The following is a 19,660-nucleotide window of genomic DNA, read 5'->3' on the forward strand; positions in this document are numbered from 1 at the left end:
AAGTAGCTGGACAAAACAATAAAAACACCATGCGGGGAGTCTCTTGTATCTCTTCCTGTTTTACCAATACATCCGTTCGCTTATGACTTTCTTGTACCTTCTCCTCTACTGTACCAGATTTCAACACATAAAAAAATGTTAGACGCCTACAGGTGGTTTAAAATAGTAATTAAAAGGTAATTTCTGGAAGCAAATAAGGCACAAAATCTACTAACTTACCTTCTTTTTTATTCGGATGCGATTAATTAATCACGCAACACTTCCTGGTAGACAACATTTGATGTGTAAACTCCGCTTTGTTTGAATTCTTTGGCGAGATGTACCAACACCTTCGTACTTTGTCTTGAAATCCCTCTTGATAACGCGACATAAAGTTGTCCATGTGAAAATACAGAATCCGGAAGATAAATACCAACATTCGGAATTGTTTGACCTTGAGCTTTATTAATCGTCATGGAAAAGCTAAGTCGAATTGGAAATTGTTTTCTTTTCAGCTTAAATGGGAACATGTCATCTTCAGAAAGGGTTATAGGGATTCTTGGCAAAAAAACTCTTTTGCCGGCATGTTGACCGACTGCAATTTCCGCATCAATAACATTTCGCATGAAACCCTTACATATCAATCGCGTGCCATTACCCAGGCCATGTGATGGATTGATATTACGTAACAATATTATTGGGCATCCAATTTTTAAACGAAGCTTATGAGGCGGCAAACAACTAACATTTAGCGAGTTTAAGAACTCGACCGGATAGAAGTTGCGCTGATCGTCTTCAGCTTCATCAAAACTGTAATAAACTTTTTCCTCCCCTTGAAAAATTTCAATCATTTGATTATTAATCTCGTCAACACTATCATTTTTAGTGGACAATATTGCTCTAGAGATTATATAATCTGAAGAATATACATTATCTTCAATTGATGGAAAGATGGCATGGATCAATTCTTTTATAGTGTTTTCTCTTTGTTGCACTGAATTGTCATGTCATCGGGTATGCGAATATAGTTTCCTTCGATTGGTTCTTCAGTTCCATCGCCGACTCTTAAAAGAAATTTAGAAAACCATGGATCTTTTAGCGCTCTCATATTTATGGTCAACCGCATCTTCTTAGTCAAAGACCAAAGAGGTGACATTCATACGCTGGAGTCTACAATCTGTGCTCGAGTGCCACGTTTAATAACCGGCAACACTTGTCTGAAGTCACCTCCCATAACCATTATATTTCCACCAAATGGGAGACTAACACCTATAATGTCTTGGAATGTACGATCGACTGCCTCTATCGCCTGTCGTTTAGCCATCGACGCTTCATCCCATATGATTATTTTGGTAGACCGAATCAGTTTAGCGGCCCCACTTTGTTTTTTGATATTGCACATTGAATTATTTTCAAGATTAAGAGGAATCTTGAACCTCGAGTGAGCCGTTCTACCTCCTGGCATATTATTAGCCGCTGCACCTGATGAAGCTGTTGCGAGAGCAATAAGACCACGTGACCGAATTTCAGTAAGCAAGGCAATGTACAAAAATGTTTTTCCAGTTCCACCTGGACCATCAATAAAGAACACGCCTGGAAGATCATTATCAACATGAATCATGATCTCATCAAACACGTTTTTTTGGTCCGGATTAAGTGAATCTTTGGCACTCAAGTGTTCAGGTTCCAAAACAATCCCATACTCTTCTTGTAACTCACGATAACCTGCATCTTGTAAGTTAACATCGTCTGTTATCTTAGGAAGGTCGAACTCATTGAAATTTTTACCCATGGATTGTACCAAGACACTAATTTCGGTAAGAACCATATTTTGAACTCGTTCTATACTTTGACAGTGTAACCGATGATCTTCAGACAGTGAATCAAAGTGGTCATTCCATAACTTTCGAATATCTCCAGGTTGGCAAAAAATCATTATGGTCGCAAATAACCTTCTAAGAGCATTGGGAAACTGAAACGTAGAGGCTTGTTTGAGACATTGTGATAGATATTCATCGTCTTCTATTAAGCCTAACTCAAGAGATGCTTTCCGAAATGTAGCACACTGTTGACCATTAACTGTGCAAAGATGTTCAAAAGAAGTAGGGCCTCTGACATTTGACAAAAGTAGGCGTAAGTAGTACCTTTCTCCTTCGGCTGGATTAGCGGAAACGATACGACCTCTTTGTTTTTTACCGAAACGACGACTCCAACGGCGTGTGCTTCCATTCCATGTAAAGTGTTTTGGAAAATCTTTATACAAATGTACCCTTGCTGTTTCATCGTTTCTATTTATCTCAAAAAATGCTGTTAGCATGGTTCTCTTATCCCTTTCCCTATCAACAATATTAGGCATCAAGTCATCATCTCTAAATCTAACCATTTGATTATTTGGGAGATGAAGTTGTAAGGCTAGAACAGCAGGAAAGATTTGAGAAAGAGAGAAGGAAAAAATGCGCCACATAGCCTCTGGGGGCGATATGTAGGGCGTGCATCTTGAAATCTTTTTATCTCATTAATAACAACCCCTGGCTCACTTTGATCGACTTGAATAACCTGTTTGTCATGTCCTTTATAAACATATTTGAAAAGATATTTCACAGATTTTATACTTGAGCAAACTTCAACATTCATGTGGCAGTTAAACATCATCAAAAGCCTTAGGTTATATAGGACCACCCATCTATTATCAAGTGTTTGTCCTCGTAGGTCCACTTCTATCCCGGTGTCTCTCCCTCGATACAACGGATACGAATCTTCTCCTTGTGTCGTCTGTTCGTTAAATTGTCTAGGATAGTGAAAACGACAAATTTTAGGATCACCCTGCATACAAGGACTGCTTGATCGTAAATTGCCGCAAGGACCGTGAATCATGTGTTGACAACCATCTCATGCAATCTGGGATGTGTTAGTTTGTTAGGAATTTCAGCACACACAACCTTATCATAATGGTCCGCGTTATTGATCTTGTGTTGCGGGTACATGAATAGGAGAAAATGTGCGTGCGGCAAACCCCGCTTTTGAAATTCAATGACATAGACGTATGCCTTAACTTCTCCGAGGACATGTTTCTTGAAGAGTTGATCCTTAAGATCTTCTAATTTAGCCCGGAACACTCTTGAAACAAGGTCTGGACGATCTGTAGCAGTTTGACCAACATGTAAGTTATCACATATCTCAGGCCACTTAGGATTACATGTCATTGTAAGGAATACATCAGGCTTGCCGTCATCTTGAACTAACGTCATCGCGTCTAGAAACCGACATCGCATGTCGGGAGGCCCCCCGATGAAAGATGCAGGCAACACAATTCTTTTCCCGACTCTGTTTGCATGAACCTCACCAGTATTGACGCAATCCACAATACCTTGGTACAATTCGGCCCGAATCTTAGCCTGGTTTCTCTCACAAAATTCTAAGCGTGACGTCTCAATTTTGATGTAAACATCAACCACAAACTGCTGTAGCAGCCTGCCACCGAACAAAAGCACATTATCGGTAGATCGAATCTGGAACTTGTAACAGTAGTACTCTCGCATAGCCACGGTTGTTCTACCATTTCGTGTGTTTGCCTCTGAACGATGAAGATGTATTAAAAACAAAAAGTTAATAAAAATAAAACGCATTACGCTATTTTTATGATCTTCACTTAAAAAAGGATAACAAATTGTTGGTACCTTCCATTTCTCCTTCGATGTTGTCATTGTTGCGAACCTCATTGATTGATACTCCGTGACGTGGTATGTTACCATGCCAACCCGACTCACCATTAGGAAAAAATAGAGGATACGACAATGGATCGTAACAGCTGAAGTACGGCTGAATAGTTTGACTATATTCAGACCTACCGTACACAACAATACTTCGTTTATACGAAGTGATATTGTCATTACCTTCAACCCAAATACCAGCAACCTATATAGTTGTGAACTATAAGTAAGTAAAATAAGCAATACAATTAAATAATTGCAATTAATATAATATTATATATACCTCCGATGTCGTTGGTCGGTTGTACACCCTTTGGTCAAGTTCAACCGAAGTATTCAAAGTGACTCTATAGTTGTCCAGAGGTCCTAGTTCCGCAAGTCTTCTAAATCTATCGACATATGGGTTTGTAGAAAGAACACGTGTTAAAATCTGAGTAATACGCCGATCAAGATTTGGCCATCGGAGTCTGTGATCTAACTCAGTATCAGGATCGTAAAAATACAACTGCAAGTACCTAGGGGTCCCATCCCTCGGAACTAATTGGTCGATTCTGTGATATATTCCTTTATGTGCACGAAAAGTATATACGCCGTCTCTCATATTGTTCAATGTATCATCCAATGTCACACCCATTGAGGCAAAAGAAAAATTGGTGTTATAAGCACGGATGTTTTGCCTAAACAAATCTCCAATTTCATCTTGAGACGTGAAAAGTCGGTACAATTCCTCTGGAATTTCTAAGTTTGCTAACACAGTTTTCCCACTCATACAACAAAAGGTATCAAATTCATACTGAAATCGTTTTGCTCCACAATTAGGACATGCACCTCGTTCCTTTAAAACACGATGCTCTCCAGGTACACCATTGTAAACAAAATTATAAGGATCATCTTGCACGCTCCCATCTTGGAAGGAAGGTTGATCAATTACTTCAGCAAATTGGGGTAATAAAGTACGCGGATGAACTCGAATACCTAAAAAATTGGTGTATTAAGTAATGAAGGTTGTAAAAGATGTCGAGTTCGAAAAAAAAGAAATCATTGTTAAATAAATAGAAACCTCGTGATGTTCTATGCCTGACTACGTCAATTACAGATGGGAATGTGGTTGTCGGCGTAACATCATCTATCGGGGTTTGGTTGACTTGACTGCCATTTGAAATACGCATTCCATTATCGTTTCGTGTATTAGAACATCCTTTATTGTACTCCTTGCGTTTTATAGTAGAAACACTTGAGGCGTTCTCATTTGTTGTTTGTGTAAATTGAGTAATATTAGTTTGTAAACTTCTTAACGACGTCCTTTCTGTTGACCTATTACTCATTAAAGATATTGATGAAGCACTTTGGGAGGCATCACCACTCCCAAATTTAGATACTTTGTTATTTTCTCTGCGTGCAGCATAGTATCTTTTGTGATACTCTTTTCGTTTTTCAGCTTTAGTAGATCCGCTCGAGCTAGAAGCATGATTACGATGGTTTGGTTGTCCATTAGTCATTGTAAATTGACAAAGTGACAAATACCTTGCAAATTAAATAAAAGAGAGTTATCATAGATGATGAAATTCTAAAATCATTACAACATTCAAACACATGACTTAGAGAAAAACAAGCTGAATGATAACATTGAAATACATAATGATAACATTAAAATACATGACTTAAGCCGAATATCATGACTTAGAGAAAAAAAACACAAATCCTTAAAATATTGACATACATAATGATAACATTAAGTGAAAGCCAAAGTAAATACTTGGTGAAACAATGGTCTCCACAAACACCGCACCCTTAAAACCTCGAAACCAAGTAACGGGATAAAAACATTCGAAGGGCTTCATATTTATTTCAATTGTAAACAACTTCCCTAATTTAGTCATCACAAACCAATTACCATTTGTCACATAATGTGTTATATCGCACCACAATGACAATGATATCGGGGGGATCAGAGGACATGATAAGACCTTAATCCAGTAATCCCCTTGTAGCGTCCATAGGTTAATTGTCATCTCAAACATGCCAGTGCTAGCAAACATGTGAAGCTCATTTTTTACATTCACTAAAACACCTTGAACCATTCCTGTAGAAGGAATGGGTGGAAAGCTTATCTCCTTGAACTGCTCCGAATTAACATCAAAACAAATCACCACATTCGTACCTCCAATCCAACATTCGCAAACAGTGAAATATAGAGTACCACCACAAAATGTGCCAGCTGACCAATTGAAATGAGGGCTTAGGTACTCTTTTCTTGTTATGAAATGAATATTTCTCCAAGAGTCTACTTCCCTAGAATAAACATAGACACCAAGTACACCACTCCTACGCTTTATATGCAAGACCTTGTAATCATCGTCAGCGTCAACGTACAAACCAATGGCATCAAGGTTATTTATATAGAATCCATGAGAATCAGGGGTTGACAAATGCTTGAAAGCAGTAGTTGTTGGATTCCAAAGAAGCAGCTCGTATGTATGATTCAAGCAAACACACAACAATCCGTTCAAATGTGAAAGTATTGAGACATCATTATTTTGGTGATGGAATGGAAATGTAACTATGGAGCTTGGCCCATAGTCATTGGATTGAAAGATGATCGGATGAACTGAGCATGTTAGGTCGTCAATTAGTAGAACTCTCTGGTTAGATGAAACTAATGAGCGAGAACAATGTATCCTTACGAAATCTTGTGTTGACAGTAACGCGTACCATTGCTTACATACACTCTTAGAACGACCTACATCCTTCGCTGGCACCCTCGTTAATATCTCAAACACGATTGTATGAACAGGAAGGTCAGCCATGGTTATACCTTCGTTTAACACAGATAATGATTATTTAGTTGTCCAATCTAAGAAGATTATAGTTTGGTGAAAAATAGGTGTAACCATTACTTGTAAAGCAAGTAATATAACATACTTGTAATATCATATTATAAGATTAGACAAAGTAAAATATACTTCTACAATTACTTCAATATGAGGGGAAAAAAAAGCAAAACACGAAACATCAAGAGAGACTTTAATATTCAACAACTAAACATATAACGACACCAAATGTTTCTAACTTAAACACAAACTTGGATAATGATCCATAATTTAAATATCCCGTGCCTCGACCATATCTGGTTCGTACGTAATCGTACTCAACTCCGTAGACTTCAAAATATTAACTGAAATAACAAATAAAATATAACTTTTATTAAATTACATGAGCCATTAAATCTAACTAATTTTTAGAATGTTCATGTGTAAAGCATAACATACTATCTGGTAGATGAACCAACTTGACACGCGATACATATATGATAGACTTTTGTTGCACGGCTTGAATGGTATGTATAACATCGGAAGGCTTCAGGGCGGACAAAAACATTTGTATTGTGTGACCACTGTATATTACGATTTTGGATTAAAGTTCTGCTAATAATAATATTTTCTTACATATAATGTAAATATTATGTTTGTAATATGTTAATAATAAATAATAACTTACGTCTTATCTCAAAGAGAAAGTTCAAAACAACATCGATCACGTTTGCCTTCTATTATTCTCCCAACCACATCTATAACAAAATCAGCCAAATCGTATACACTATATTATACATACATATATAAACTTTTATATATTTAATAAAAAATATAGATAGAGAATTTATATGTACCAACAATAATTTTTTGAGGTCTCCTGTCATGCTTCAATTCTATAATGGAAGGGACCAATGGATATAAAGAAGCACCCCTTGGAATCGTAAGCATAAGTGAAGAAAGCTTTGTATATTCGTTGATGACAATTTTTTTCTCGGACCAAACTAACACGTAATTCTGGTACTTTGGGTACTCATGATATTTGAGATTCTCAATTTGGAAATGATTTAAGGAAAAAAAACCACCCATCAATGCCGCGTCATTATATATGTGTATCAAATGTTGTGGTAAGAATGCAACATTTTTTTGTCTCTAAAAAGAAAAGAAATTTAGTGGTGGAAAAACGCTTACTCGTATAACACAAAGTAAATTAAAATAATGTTCTTACGTGTTGATCAAGAAAAATAACCACTAATCTCTTTTCATCGACGTCATGCCAAATAAACTCCACCTTAACAAAGATTATATTATACCATGCTCTATCATTTGTCAATGATGAAAATTCTTCAACGGAAAAATGATCAGACATATCCTATTAAGTGTTTAATGTTAGTTAACTAAAAAAATAAAAACTCCAGAAACTTAAATTTAAACTAAAACATGATTAAAATTAAACAACAACAAATTTAAATTTAAAGTAATACATAATTAAAACTTACATAATTAAGATTCAAACTAATTCGAGAAAAAAAAACTACAGTAATCATCAAAGTTGTTCTAAGGTTCCCAAACCATTTCTTCATCCAATGGTGGTTCGTAAACTGCCCCAGGGTCAGTTTCGTACCCTTCAGCCCAGCTCGGTAGTTCTTGTGTTTGACTGTGGTTTTCCACATAAGGGGGGTTTGAAGGTGGAGGATGCATAGGCAGTATAGGAGTGTTTGCCACCGGACGATGATGCCCCTCCTCAATTTGTAGTCCACCAAATTGTAGTTGAGCGAATGTATAGTCATACGCCCAATTCAACTCTTCATCTGTCTAATCAAATGGATCATCGTGTTCAAGGTTTGTCACCGGATGAGGGTTTGCCACCGGAGGTGGGTTTGACACTGGAGGTGGGTTTGACACCGGAGGTGGGTTTGACACCAGAGGTGGGTTTGTTGATCCTTGTGGTTCAATGGGAATTGGATAACCACCACCCATACCTCTCAATTGATATTTGTTTGGAGTGATTTATAAACTGAAAAATACAATTTTGATTGTATATAAAGATCAATTTTAAAGCAAATAAAAATAGTTTGATTAAATATAAAAAAAGGATTGTGTAAACTTAAACATACAATTTTTATTGGATATAAAGATCAATTTTCTTACCATGTTAAAAATTAACATCAAAGTAAACTGAAACACAAGGATTGTGTAAACTTAAAAACAAAATTTTTTATTGTAACATTTTTAACATCAAAGTTAAGTCAAATGTGTATTGGATTTATATTTTTTGACCAAAAGAAATGGAAGCAAGTGCTGAACACGCCCTTTTGTGCCTGAGGATAGGCCCGTATGAGGGGAAGCCCATATATTAAATTACATGATTATTGGATAAAACGTGTGCCCTTTTTAACATCTTCTAGTAACAATCATTTTGTTTTTATTGATAATATTAAATTTAAAATTTAAAATTTATAGAATAGATTTTAATGCTAAAGACAAAGATAACTGATAATAATATATTAATTGTTATAATCATATATTAATTATTAAAATCTAAAAACATATATTAGCATTTTAAATATTTAAAAAGATAAAGATTTTGTAAGTCTATAAAGTAAAAGTACATCAATTTAAATGGTTACAATGAAAAATATTAACACTAATTTGAGTGAATATTTGCATACTAAATTTAATGTTAACATCGGAATCAAATGTTTGTCCTACATGAAAACATAATATTGAACCCAGGCAGTAAAACAAAGTTGTGTATTTGTAAATATAGCATATAATATAGGGAGAATTGCATATTTCCCCTTCATAAACATATCTAATTGCATATTTACCCAACCTAAAAACAAATTTGCATATATGCCCTTCCTTATTAAAATTTCATATAGTGACAAAATTGCCCATTTAAAATTAATAAAAACCCTAAAAATCAATCACCGATCACAAACTACTCCAGGTTCAAGAAATCATACATGTGACTTTTCATTAATCCTCTATTCTCTCTGTCGGCGTTTATGATTTCAGGTTCAATCGGTTTATTTGGTTTTAGATGACAGCCATCAGACAACTGTTCCTCGTTAGTAGTCCTTTTCGATTCCGCGATTTTGATAACAGTTGAGAATGACCTTTTGATACTAACAGTTAACGCTCTTTGTGATACTATTTGAAACAAGATTGTTGGGTCTTAGAATGATGAAAGCATAAATATGTCTAACTTAGCAATGTGTTGTCAAATGTGGAATCATGAAAGCATACATATGTGTGAATTGATTATGTGAATATTGTGTATGTGACTAGGTGATCATGTAGTTGTATGTGTCATACAACTTTATGTATGAAATGATTATGATGGCATTAATATGGTTTACCATATCATCATGAATGTGTGTTCAAAAGTTGGAAGTTATATGCTAGAAGGTTGACCTTCTGAAAGTCAACCGAGAATTTATAGCATGGTTAGGCATTTTGACACAAATATAAGAATCGAGAGATCATGGAATAGGTGTTAGACCAATTATGTGTTATGTGTGATAACGAATTTGGATTTCGAATATATTGAACAATATGGTTGACAATTCATGTCGTAAGCGTGTTAGTGAAAGTCAATGTAGACAAGAGTTGGAAAATGTGTGTTAATATGAATGAGTATGAATACTAACATTATTATGGCATGACGACATGGAAGAATAGGAACCACACTAGCATGGACCAAGCATGGAAGGCTAACGGGTCAAAACGAGGCAAGGAAACGGTTACGAACACGGATGCACAAAGTAAGTGACTCCCGACTCACTTCTTAGTATATATAAGAACTTTCTTGTTTATGAATGAGGGGAAATTATGTATGATATAAAATGAATGAAGGTATTAAGAGAAGTAATGATTTAGATAGTCAAAGATAGTTTGTGGAACCAAGCGGGTCGAATAAATAAGAATAAGTGAGGAAACGGTAATAAAATGTGTAATGATTAAGGACACGGGTAAGGGTTCATAGGCTAATATGTAAGGAATTGTTTTACGGATGTTTAGGAACAAGTTTCAAGTGAAACGGATGCAAAACGAACAAGTTATGCGAGTTTTGGTATTAAATTGGGGAGCTGAACTGGGCATCACCGTAGCTTACGGTGCCACCGTAAGCTACGGTGGGAGCTGGGTTTCCTTTTCAGCCGTAAGGCAGTTTAGAACTACCGTAAAGCTTTTGGGGCCACCGTAAGCTACGGTAGCCACCATAGCTTACGGTGGAGGTCAGATGCAAATGTAAAGTTTGTGGATTTCTTTGTTTTTCCTTCGAATTCGGACCCCGTGGGCCCATACCAAGCCTTGTTAAGTCTTTATAATGTTCCTCAACCCTACAGAAAGGCTTGGTAAGTTACGGGTGAGTTCGAAACTCATTCTTAAAATCCGAAACATACCCAAAGGGCATTTAAAAAGCGTTTATGATGTGTGGGTAAGATCGGGATGTGAGAGCGAGTATGTGGGGTAATGAACTAAGTAGGTGGGTATGTACGTATAGATTTAACTTCTCCCCAATACGCTTAAGCTAATAAGTAATCATGAATATGAGTGAGTATGTATATAAGTTTGTTCGTACCTGTTTTATTATACGAATGTTTGTAATCAAGATATGATAGTATTTCGTGGAGAATTAGGTAAGTGGTATGTACGAGTTAGTATGTATGTATGAATGTATTTATGTAATTATGTAAATACATGTACGTGTGAGCGAAGGTATGCATGTGTGTAGTTATGATCCGTTTTAAGTATGTATCTTTGTATGTAGTTATGTATGTACGTATGTATGTGAGAAGGTGTGTTGTATGTAGTTACGTATGTACGTATGTACGTATGTACGTATGTACGTATGTACGTATGTACGTATGTACGTAGGTACGTATGTAGGTATGTACGTATGTACGTATGTACGTATGTACGTATGTACGTATGTACGTGTGTATGTATGTATGTATGTATGTATGTGTGTATGTATGTATGTGAGTAGGAATGTATGTACACAGTTATGTATGTATTGTATACGTGGTTCCAATACATTTAAGTATTGACGTTATTAACAGTGTGCCTCGAGAATGAAACATAGTGCAGGTACTATATTGAAGTTCGTCAAGGATTAGACTCCCGAATGGAATGACTAAATCTAGAAAGATAACGGGACGGAAAGTATATGTGGATAGAACGTAACGAGACTACCTGATTAAGAATCTTGTTTGTATTTGATGTATGCTAATGCTGTGAATGTATGTGGTGGGTGCAGGTTGTACGAATCACAGATTATCATCATGAGGTGTAGCGATCAAAGACCGAGGCACAAGGTAGATTGTAAGGGAATGCTTGAGTATGTAAATTGATAGACATAAGTTATACTTTCGTTTTGTAAATGAGTATGAAGGATGTGTATATTGTAAAAGGTTATTTTATAATGAACTTTCAAGTAAGTTAAAACGTTTTTAATGAAAGAAATTTTATGGTACGTAACTCCGCTGCGTCTTTTCAGTTAAAGCGTGTTAGGGTCTTACATATGCTCTGCAAAACAATGTTGAAAAAAGAAACATGTGGGCTAGAATTATTCAGGTTATTCAGTTGGGTCAGGGTTGGTGGATTGTCTTTGGGGATTTTAATGCAGCCAGAGATCGGGATGAAAGGAAAAATTCCGTCTTCGACCCGGTTTGCGCTAGTGATTTTAATGACTTTATTGATGAAGCAGGGTTGCGCGAATACAATCTGAAAGGAATGAAATTTACTTACATGTCCAATAGAAGGGGACATTGCAAATTGAGTAGAATTAACAGGATGCTAGTTTGTGATAATGTGTTTAATAAATGGCCAAACGCCTGTGTTAGAGCTCTAAATAGGGAGCTCTCGGATCATTCCCCAGTGATTTTCTCTGTGATTGATACAAATTTTGGGCCGAAGCCTTTTCGTTGGTTCGATTCTTGGTTGGATAGAACGGGGTTTGAAGACGTTATTAATGCGGTGTTCGCGGGATGGAATAATGAAGGACCGCCGAATGTGAATTTGTCAAAGAAATTGAAGAGGCTTCGTGACTGCTTATAAGCTTGGTTTAAACAGTATTGTAACAAGGAAGCCGAAGACGAGTCAAGGATGCGAAAAGAAAAGGAAGACATCGAGTTATTGATGGAACATAAATATTTAGACGAGGCGGAATTATGGGTTTGGTCAGAATGTAAGAAGAGCCTTGAATAGATTGAGCTTCATAGATCTCGTGATATCAAACAAAAATCACGAGTGAAATGGGCTTCTCTTGGTGATGAAAACTCGAGTTTCTTCCATTGTGTAGTTAATGGGAGAAAGGCGAGAAATGCGATTCCGGGTCTTGAGGTTAACGGGGAATGGGTTTCAAAACCAAATTTGATCAAGAGAGAAATATTACGATTCTATAGAAACCATTTTAAAGAATATGTTATCTTTCGGCCGGAGTTAGTTTGCACGGGAATGAAGATGATTGATGAGCAGGATGGTGAGGTGTTGGCTACTATGTTTTCTAAACAAGAAATCAAAGAGGCGGTTTTTGATTGCGGTTCAAACAAGGCGCCAGGTCCCGATGGTTTTAATTTTCGGTTTGTAAAGCGATTTTGGAATCTGCTGGAGGAGGATTTTTATCGTATCTTGGTGGAATTTCATGGTACAGGCATTATCAATCCGGGTTGTGGTTCATCGTTTATTACTTTGATCCCTGAGGTAAAATCGCCTTTGGGTCTTAAAGATTATAGACCTATAACTCTTATTGGGATGATTAGCAAAGTTATTTCCTAAATTCTTGCGAATCGCCTCATGAAGGTTATGGGTAAGGTGATTTCCGAGCCTCAATCGGCTTTCTTGAAGGATCGGTTTATCCTTGATGGTCCTCTCATGGTTAATGAGGTGATGGAATGGCTGAAAAAGAGAAATCACAAGGCGTTTATGTTAAAAATAGATTTCGAGAAGGCCTACGACAATGTCAATTGGAATTTCTGGTTATCTATTTTGGCCCAGATGGGATTCCCTCAGGTTTGGTGTGGATGGATTAAGGGGATTCTCGTGTCAGCGAGAGCCGCGGTTCTTGTTAATGTCTCACCGACTTTCGAATTTATGTGTGAGAAGGGACTTCGTCAAGGTGATCCTATCTCGCCATTTCTTTTCTTGATTGTTATGGAAGCTCTCTCGTGGTTATTGAAGAAAGCTAGAGAGATCGGCGAATTTAAGGGTATTAATTTCGCTGATAATGAAGCGGATATTACTCATCTTTTCTATGCGGACGACGCTCTAATTTTGGGAGAATGGTCTCGTGAGAATCTCCAGAGTACGGCTCGGATTCTTCAAATTTTTTTACTTATGTTCGGGTCTTCGAATTAATCTTCATAAGTCGAATTTGTTTGGGGTTGGTACTGAAGACATTGAGGTTGATAACATGATGGAAATTTTGGGGTGTAAAAGAGGCGGGTTTCCTTTTGTTTATTTAGGTGTTCATGTAGGAACTAACATGTCTCGTATTAGCAACTGGAACTTGGTTGTTGAAGTTATAAAGGCTCGTCTTGCATCTTGGAAAGCGAGAACGTTATCAATGGGGGGCCGTTTAATTCTTATTAAATCGGTTCTTGAAAGTTTACCTATTTATTATCTTTCTCTCTATAAAGCTCCTAAGGCGGTGATTGAAAGTATCGAAGCTAGTATGAGGCGTTTTTTATGGGCGGGTTGTAGTGAAGAAAGAAAGATTCCGTGGGTAGCTTGGGATGTTATCACTACTCCGAAAAAGGAAGGCGGTCTAGGCGTAACCAAGTTGCAAGACGTGAACGAAGCGCTTCTTCTAAAATGGACGTGGCGTTTCAAAAAAGAAGGTAATTGCTTATGGAAGAAAGTTGTTACGGGATGTCATAGTTCGAGCCGGGCTTGGACTATGTTACCATGCAGTCCATCGGCTAGCGGGTGTTGGAAACAAATTGTCAAAATAGGGGAGAAAAGACTTCCGAATGGTAATTCTCTTATTAGCTATTTCGTTGGTATACCTGGCGATGGGTCAACGATTAACTTTTGGGGAGATACTTGGTTGCGCGAAGACCCTCTTCGTATTATATATCCGAACTTATTCAGGTTGGAAAAACATAAATGGGCTCCTGTGTCTTCTCGGTTGCAATGTGTGAATGGTGAGAAGATTCTTTCCTGGGATTGGCGCTCGGTTCCATCGTCGTTTGATGAGCTTATTGAGTTGTTGCACCTGCTCGAGGATATTCACGATTACAATTGGGTAGGTGGGGTTGATGTGTGGAAATGGAAGGGAGATTCCAATGGGATATTTTCTATGAGTGCAGCTAAGAAACTGTTAGCTTCTACATCGATGCTGATAAATGCATCGAACATAAAGTGGAAAGGGTGGGTTCCGTTAAAGTGCAAAATCATGGTTTGGAGTGCTAGTCTTAACCGGCTCCCTACTAGACTGGAACTTCAAAAACGTGGAGTCCCAATGCAGAATGTTTCATGTGTTTTGTGTAATTCGGACTCGGAGACGGCAATCCATATGTTCACTGGGTGTGTTTTTTCGGCTGAGATTTGGGCTAGAGTGGCCAGTTGGTGTCGGTTGAGTGCGATGTTTGCATTCGATGTGCCGGATCTATTGAAAATGGCGGAAAACCATACAAACACGAAGAAGGCGAAATACATTTTAAGAGGTATCATTTATACTACAATGTGGGTGTTATGGGAACGAAATGCTCGTATTTTGAAAGGTAAGTCTCGTAGAGCGACTGAAGTGATGGAAAACATAAAATCCACGTCGTACTTTTGGATTCGGTATAGATCTAGTTTTGGAAGGAATAGATTGGAATGTTTGGTGTAATTATCCGTTGGATTTGATGTAAGGTCGTTTTCTGCCCGGGGGTCCTTGTCTTGAGGGCCGTTTGTGGCGTTTTTGCTTAATGAAATTTATCTTTCAAAAAAAATATATATATATTTAAATATGGTAATAAATTTTCCATCACAAATGCGTAGCAAGTTGCTACACATTTCCTATACAATAATTAATAATAATGCTGATTAAACATTAAAATATAATCTAAATATAATAATAAATATTTCGTCATAAATGCATAGCAAGTTGCTACGCATTTTAGACTTTGTAATTAAGGATACTATTAGTTAAACGTTTAAATATGACACCAATATAATGATAAATGTTTTGTCACAAATGTATAACAAATTGCTACGCATTTCATACGCAACAGTTAATAATATTATTAGTTAAGCTTTTAAATATGATTCAAATACAAATATAATTCATCCGTCGTAAATGCGTAACAAGTTGCTACGCATTTCCGATACAATACATAGAATTAGTATTTTTGTCACTATTGTGTCGCAAATTGGCCAAAAAAATCAAGGTCTTTTTTCCGTAGTAAATGTGTCAGAATTTACGATGCATTTTTTTTTTTTTTTTTTGCATAGAAAATTTCCGTAGCAAAATTACCACTTTTCTAGTAGTGAGTAGTGTTATGTGTGATGAGGAATCTATTTCGTCTCACTCTGATGTTTCCGCCATTTGGGGTGTAACACCATTTGTTCTAATTTTTCATATCTTTTTGGTTTTAACACTTGACCTATAGCGCAGATCCATAGCTGAAATTACTGATATAGGAGCTTTTAAAGACAAATATGGAAATCTTGCAGTGTATAATGCATGGTCTTATACCCCGGAGAATTAACTTTTGGTTAACAAAACTTGAGGTCGGATGAATTCCTCAGAAGGATAATTTCTACGGATTCAAGCTTGCTCTCTACATTCCACCTCCATATGTTTTATATTCAAGTTTATATGTTTTTTTCCTTCTAAAGATTGTTTACTGTGAATTTACGGTATCTTGGTAACAATTGGTGCAGAATTACTGAAGAAGTAATGGTTGATATTAGATTTGGCCATCATTTATCTTTGGAACATGTTGTAGAAACATCGATCCACGCCCGAACCAACGTGTTACAAAAAAAAGTAAAAAAAAAAAATATAAAAGTTACCAATATCGGGGTCCTCCGAAACATCGACCCACGCCCGAACCAACGTGTATTCCTCCTTCGTCCAACTAACGTAAGAATGCTTACGTCGAGGTTCGTTCGCTTCCTTCTTCTTATACGACCTTTTGCCGCGTTTCGATGTCTCTCGCTCCGGTTCGGGTTGCGTCTCCGGCACGATATCCACATCGGGTTCGGCTTGTTGTTGTGAAGGTTGCGAGCCGCCGGCTTGACCAAAGCCGAAAGTGGGTTACACGAATGGAGTAGCGCCACTCAAGAAAGCCGCGTACGATAACATGTTCGGGTCCATGTCTTGAAGGTTAAAGAGTAGTTGCGGTTGGGTTGTGTTCGGGTTCACGGGTCTTGAGGGGACACCAAATGGGGGATCGGAATGGGTTCATATTTTTATAAATTGTAGAAGTAGTAGAGACAAAGTTTGATGGTGTGTGAGAGTTTTTTTATAAAAAAGTGTATGAACTAGTGGGTATTTTATAGTGTATTATATTAGATTTAAAAAAAAGTAAATAAATAAAGAAACTTACCGTTCCCAACGGTCGACTCGTCCCCAAAAGCAAAATTTAGGCGTTTTTTTAAAAAACGCCGGTGCCCCTTTTTTGTCGAATACCGCCCAATAACGCTCAAGGGGGCGGAGGCCGGGCGTTTTTCGGCGTGTTTAATTAAATTTTTTTTTAAAAAAACGCCCCATTACGGGCGGTCAAATAGTTTCTTTTTCTTTTCCATTGATATTTAAGGAACAAAAGAAGAACTACCAAGTACCAACCTCCAGGTAGATCCATTTATGGCTGTGATGAACAAAGAGAATAAGAATAATTCGTTGACTTTATAGTACATGCGTTATTAACAAATTGATAAAAAGAAGTGGATGGCTATGATACACCATACATGATTCCAAGGGGCTTAAGCTATACGGTACGGGGATGTTACCGTCCTGTCTTGGACTGTTGTCGGGCCTTCAGACCGTTTCCACAGAGACATTGTCGTCGTGAAGGTCCTCTCCAAGACGTTGTGGCCGGTCCTCTATCTTCTTCTTCATACATACATACGTACGTACGTACGTACGTACGTACGTACATACATACATACATACTACATACATATATATTTAGACTCATCCTCCATTTCCCTAGTTTCATCCCCTTTGACCCATCCTCACACCCATCATATGTGACGGAGCATCATTTGATGACTATCCACCTCCCACACCGAGTAACCTTATGTAATCATTCAAAGCTAGTGTTGAAGTTAAAAGAATTATTTGCATGAAATGCAAAAAGTGATTGAAGAACACATGAAAGGAAAAATGCTGAGTTAGAAGCTAACATGCAACCAATGGGAAAGCTTTGAAGCAACGGTGCGGAGGCGTACAGAACAATTACCTCTTGGAGGTGGATAGTGTCTAATATGTGCATAAGGTTTTTGTTACTTTTAGTTGATTGTAATTGACAACTTTGTGCAATTTTTAAAGTGCATGGAGATTTTTTATGATATATTATGGTTAAAAATTGTAAAGTGCATGGAGATTTTTTATGATATCTTATGTTATTATTGTTATAGCGTAATTGAGATAGTAATTTATATTAATAGCAATTGTTGTGTTTGAAACAATCATCATCCTACAAAGTTACATTTGGGTCTACAAAGTTACATTTGGGTGTAAAAAGAAGTTTCATTTATTGTATAAAAAGGTTGCAATTTTTATATTAAAATTTAATAATGGTTCTGTAAAGTCTACAAAAAAGGTTGCGTTTTTGTATAAAGGTTACGTTTAACTATATAAAAAAGTTGCATTTAAGTGTAGAAAAAGTAGCATTTTTGTAACTAAACTAAAATAAGAGTTGCATTTGAGTATAAAAAATGTTGCACTTCAAATTTCAAAAGTTGCATTAAAATGTAAAAAGTTTACAGACTATAAGGCCACCCAGGGTGGCAGCGTAATGAATGAACTTCACGCGTGGAAGAAGCCCAAACACCACCGCCACCCCCTCTCCATCACGCGCTAACATTAATTCGCATCATATTTTTGACGCGTTGATATTTCAAATTCCGACCGTTGCACATGTCTTTTGACCGTTTTGTTTTTGGAACGTTAGTTTAATAAAAAAAAACCTATAAACAATCTATATATACTTTACAATTTTTAACCATTTCACCCACACCAAAACACAAACAAATATAACACATTCTACAATTTTTATACCATTTCACAAATGGAATTTATTACGGATTCGACGTTTCTGATGGACAACGATAGTGATAGCCAATCGTCTTCCGACAATGAGACGCTTAAATTTTTCGTGTCAGTGTATAACGATCTCGAAGGAAGTTCGAACTGCCCAAAGAAGAAAATGGTGGATCGTGACCAGTTACATCCCAACGAAGTGTTGATGAATGATTATTTTGTGGAGAATCCGGTCTACCATGCCGAAATGTTTAGAAATCGGTTTCGTTTACCAAAAGAATTATTTTTAAAAATTGTTGGAGACATTGAATCAACTGAAGAATGGTTTCAAGAAGGTTACGGCGCGAGGGCAAACCAAGTTTCCCGCCGATACAAAAATGCACGTCTGCGATTCGCCAACTAGCGACAGGTAACCCTCCCGATCAATTTGATGAATACTTAGCTATTTGGACAGAACTTCGCGTGAATGTCTGCATTTTTTTTGTAACGCGGTTATTAAATTGTATGGTAAAGAATTTTTACGTAAACCGACGAGACACGGCATCTCACGTATTTACGCCGCATATGAGGCTAGATGGCATTTTCCTGGGATGCTCGATAGCATCGATTGTACACATATCGAGTGGAGAAATTGTCCAAGAGGGTTGTGTGACACTCTAGGTTTTCCCGAGCCAATATCGTGTAATGGCATTGTGTATATATATTATTAAATGAAAATTTTCTTTCTATCTTGATGTGCTATGTGTTGATAACGTGTATGTAATATATATGTATGTGTATGAAATACTTGTGAACCGAAACCACGAATCGAGACCACCCGGTCTCGAGTGAACAACAAACAGTTGGGCCGGGTGGGCCATGCTTCTCCTTATCCCACTCGAAAACCCACTAGGGTGAACTGACTTAGGGCTAATATATAACTCATGCTCCTAGCCAACCTTGCCATTTCTTTGGAC

The 19,660-nt window shown here is 37.1% G+C and overlaps 2 protein-coding genes across 2 annotated transcripts; one reads left to right on the plus strand and one right to left on the minus strand.

The window, feature by feature from the left end:
* Nucleotides 1-245: 245 nt before the first annotated feature.
* LOC110866488 (ATP-dependent DNA helicase PIF6-like) lies at nt 246-1,105 on the minus strand. The gene is made up of 2 exons (XM_022115636.1): nt 975-1,105; nt 246-879 (listed from the first exon to the last, which is right to left on the minus strand). The coding sequence occupies exons 1-2, from the start codon at nt 1,103-1,105 to the stop codon at nt 246-248; spliced, it is 765 nt and encodes a 254-aa protein (XP_021971328.1).
* A 12,198-nt stretch (nt 1,106-13,303) lies between these two features.
* LOC110866487 lies at nt 13,304-16,203 on the plus strand. The gene is made up of 4 exons (XM_022115635.1): nt 13,304-13,811; nt 13,903-15,231; nt 15,947-16,059; nt 16,105-16,203. Exons 1-4 carry the CDS (start codon nt 13,304-13,306, stop codon nt 16,201-16,203), a joined length of 2,049 nt encoding a protein of 682 aa, XP_021971327.1.
* The last annotated feature ends 3,457 nt before the right edge of the window (nt 16,204-19,660 follow it).

The sequence above is a fragment of the Helianthus annuus genome, chromosome 7, assembly GCF_002127325.2.
Source record: "Helianthus annuus cultivar XRQ/B chromosome 7, HanXRQr2.0-SUNRISE, whole genome shotgun sequence".
NCBI classification, from domain to species: domain Eukaryota; kingdom Viridiplantae; phylum Streptophyta; class Magnoliopsida; order Asterales; family Asteraceae; genus Helianthus; species Helianthus annuus.

Coding starts and splice junctions, on each gene's coding strand:
- LOC110866488 (XM_022115636.1), bottom strand. CDS start 1,105: ATGCGGTTGACCATAAATATGAGAGCGCTAAAAGATCCATGGTTTTCT. Junction 880..974: donor CCCGATGACATGACAATTCA/GTGCAACAAAGA, acceptor TATAATCTCTAG/AGCAATATTGTCCACTAAAA.
- LOC110866487 (XM_022115635.1), top strand. CDS start 13,304: ATGAAGGTTATGGGTAAGGTGATTTCCGAGCCTCAATCGGCTTTCTTG. Junction 13,812..13,902: donor GTCTCGTGAGAATCTCCAGA/GTACGGCTCGGA, acceptor TTGGTACTGAAG/ACATTGAGGTTGATAACATG. Junction 15,232..15,946: donor AAATGCTCGTATTTTGAAAG/GTAAGTCTCGTA, acceptor TTTTTTGCATAG/AAAATTTCCGTAGCAAAATT.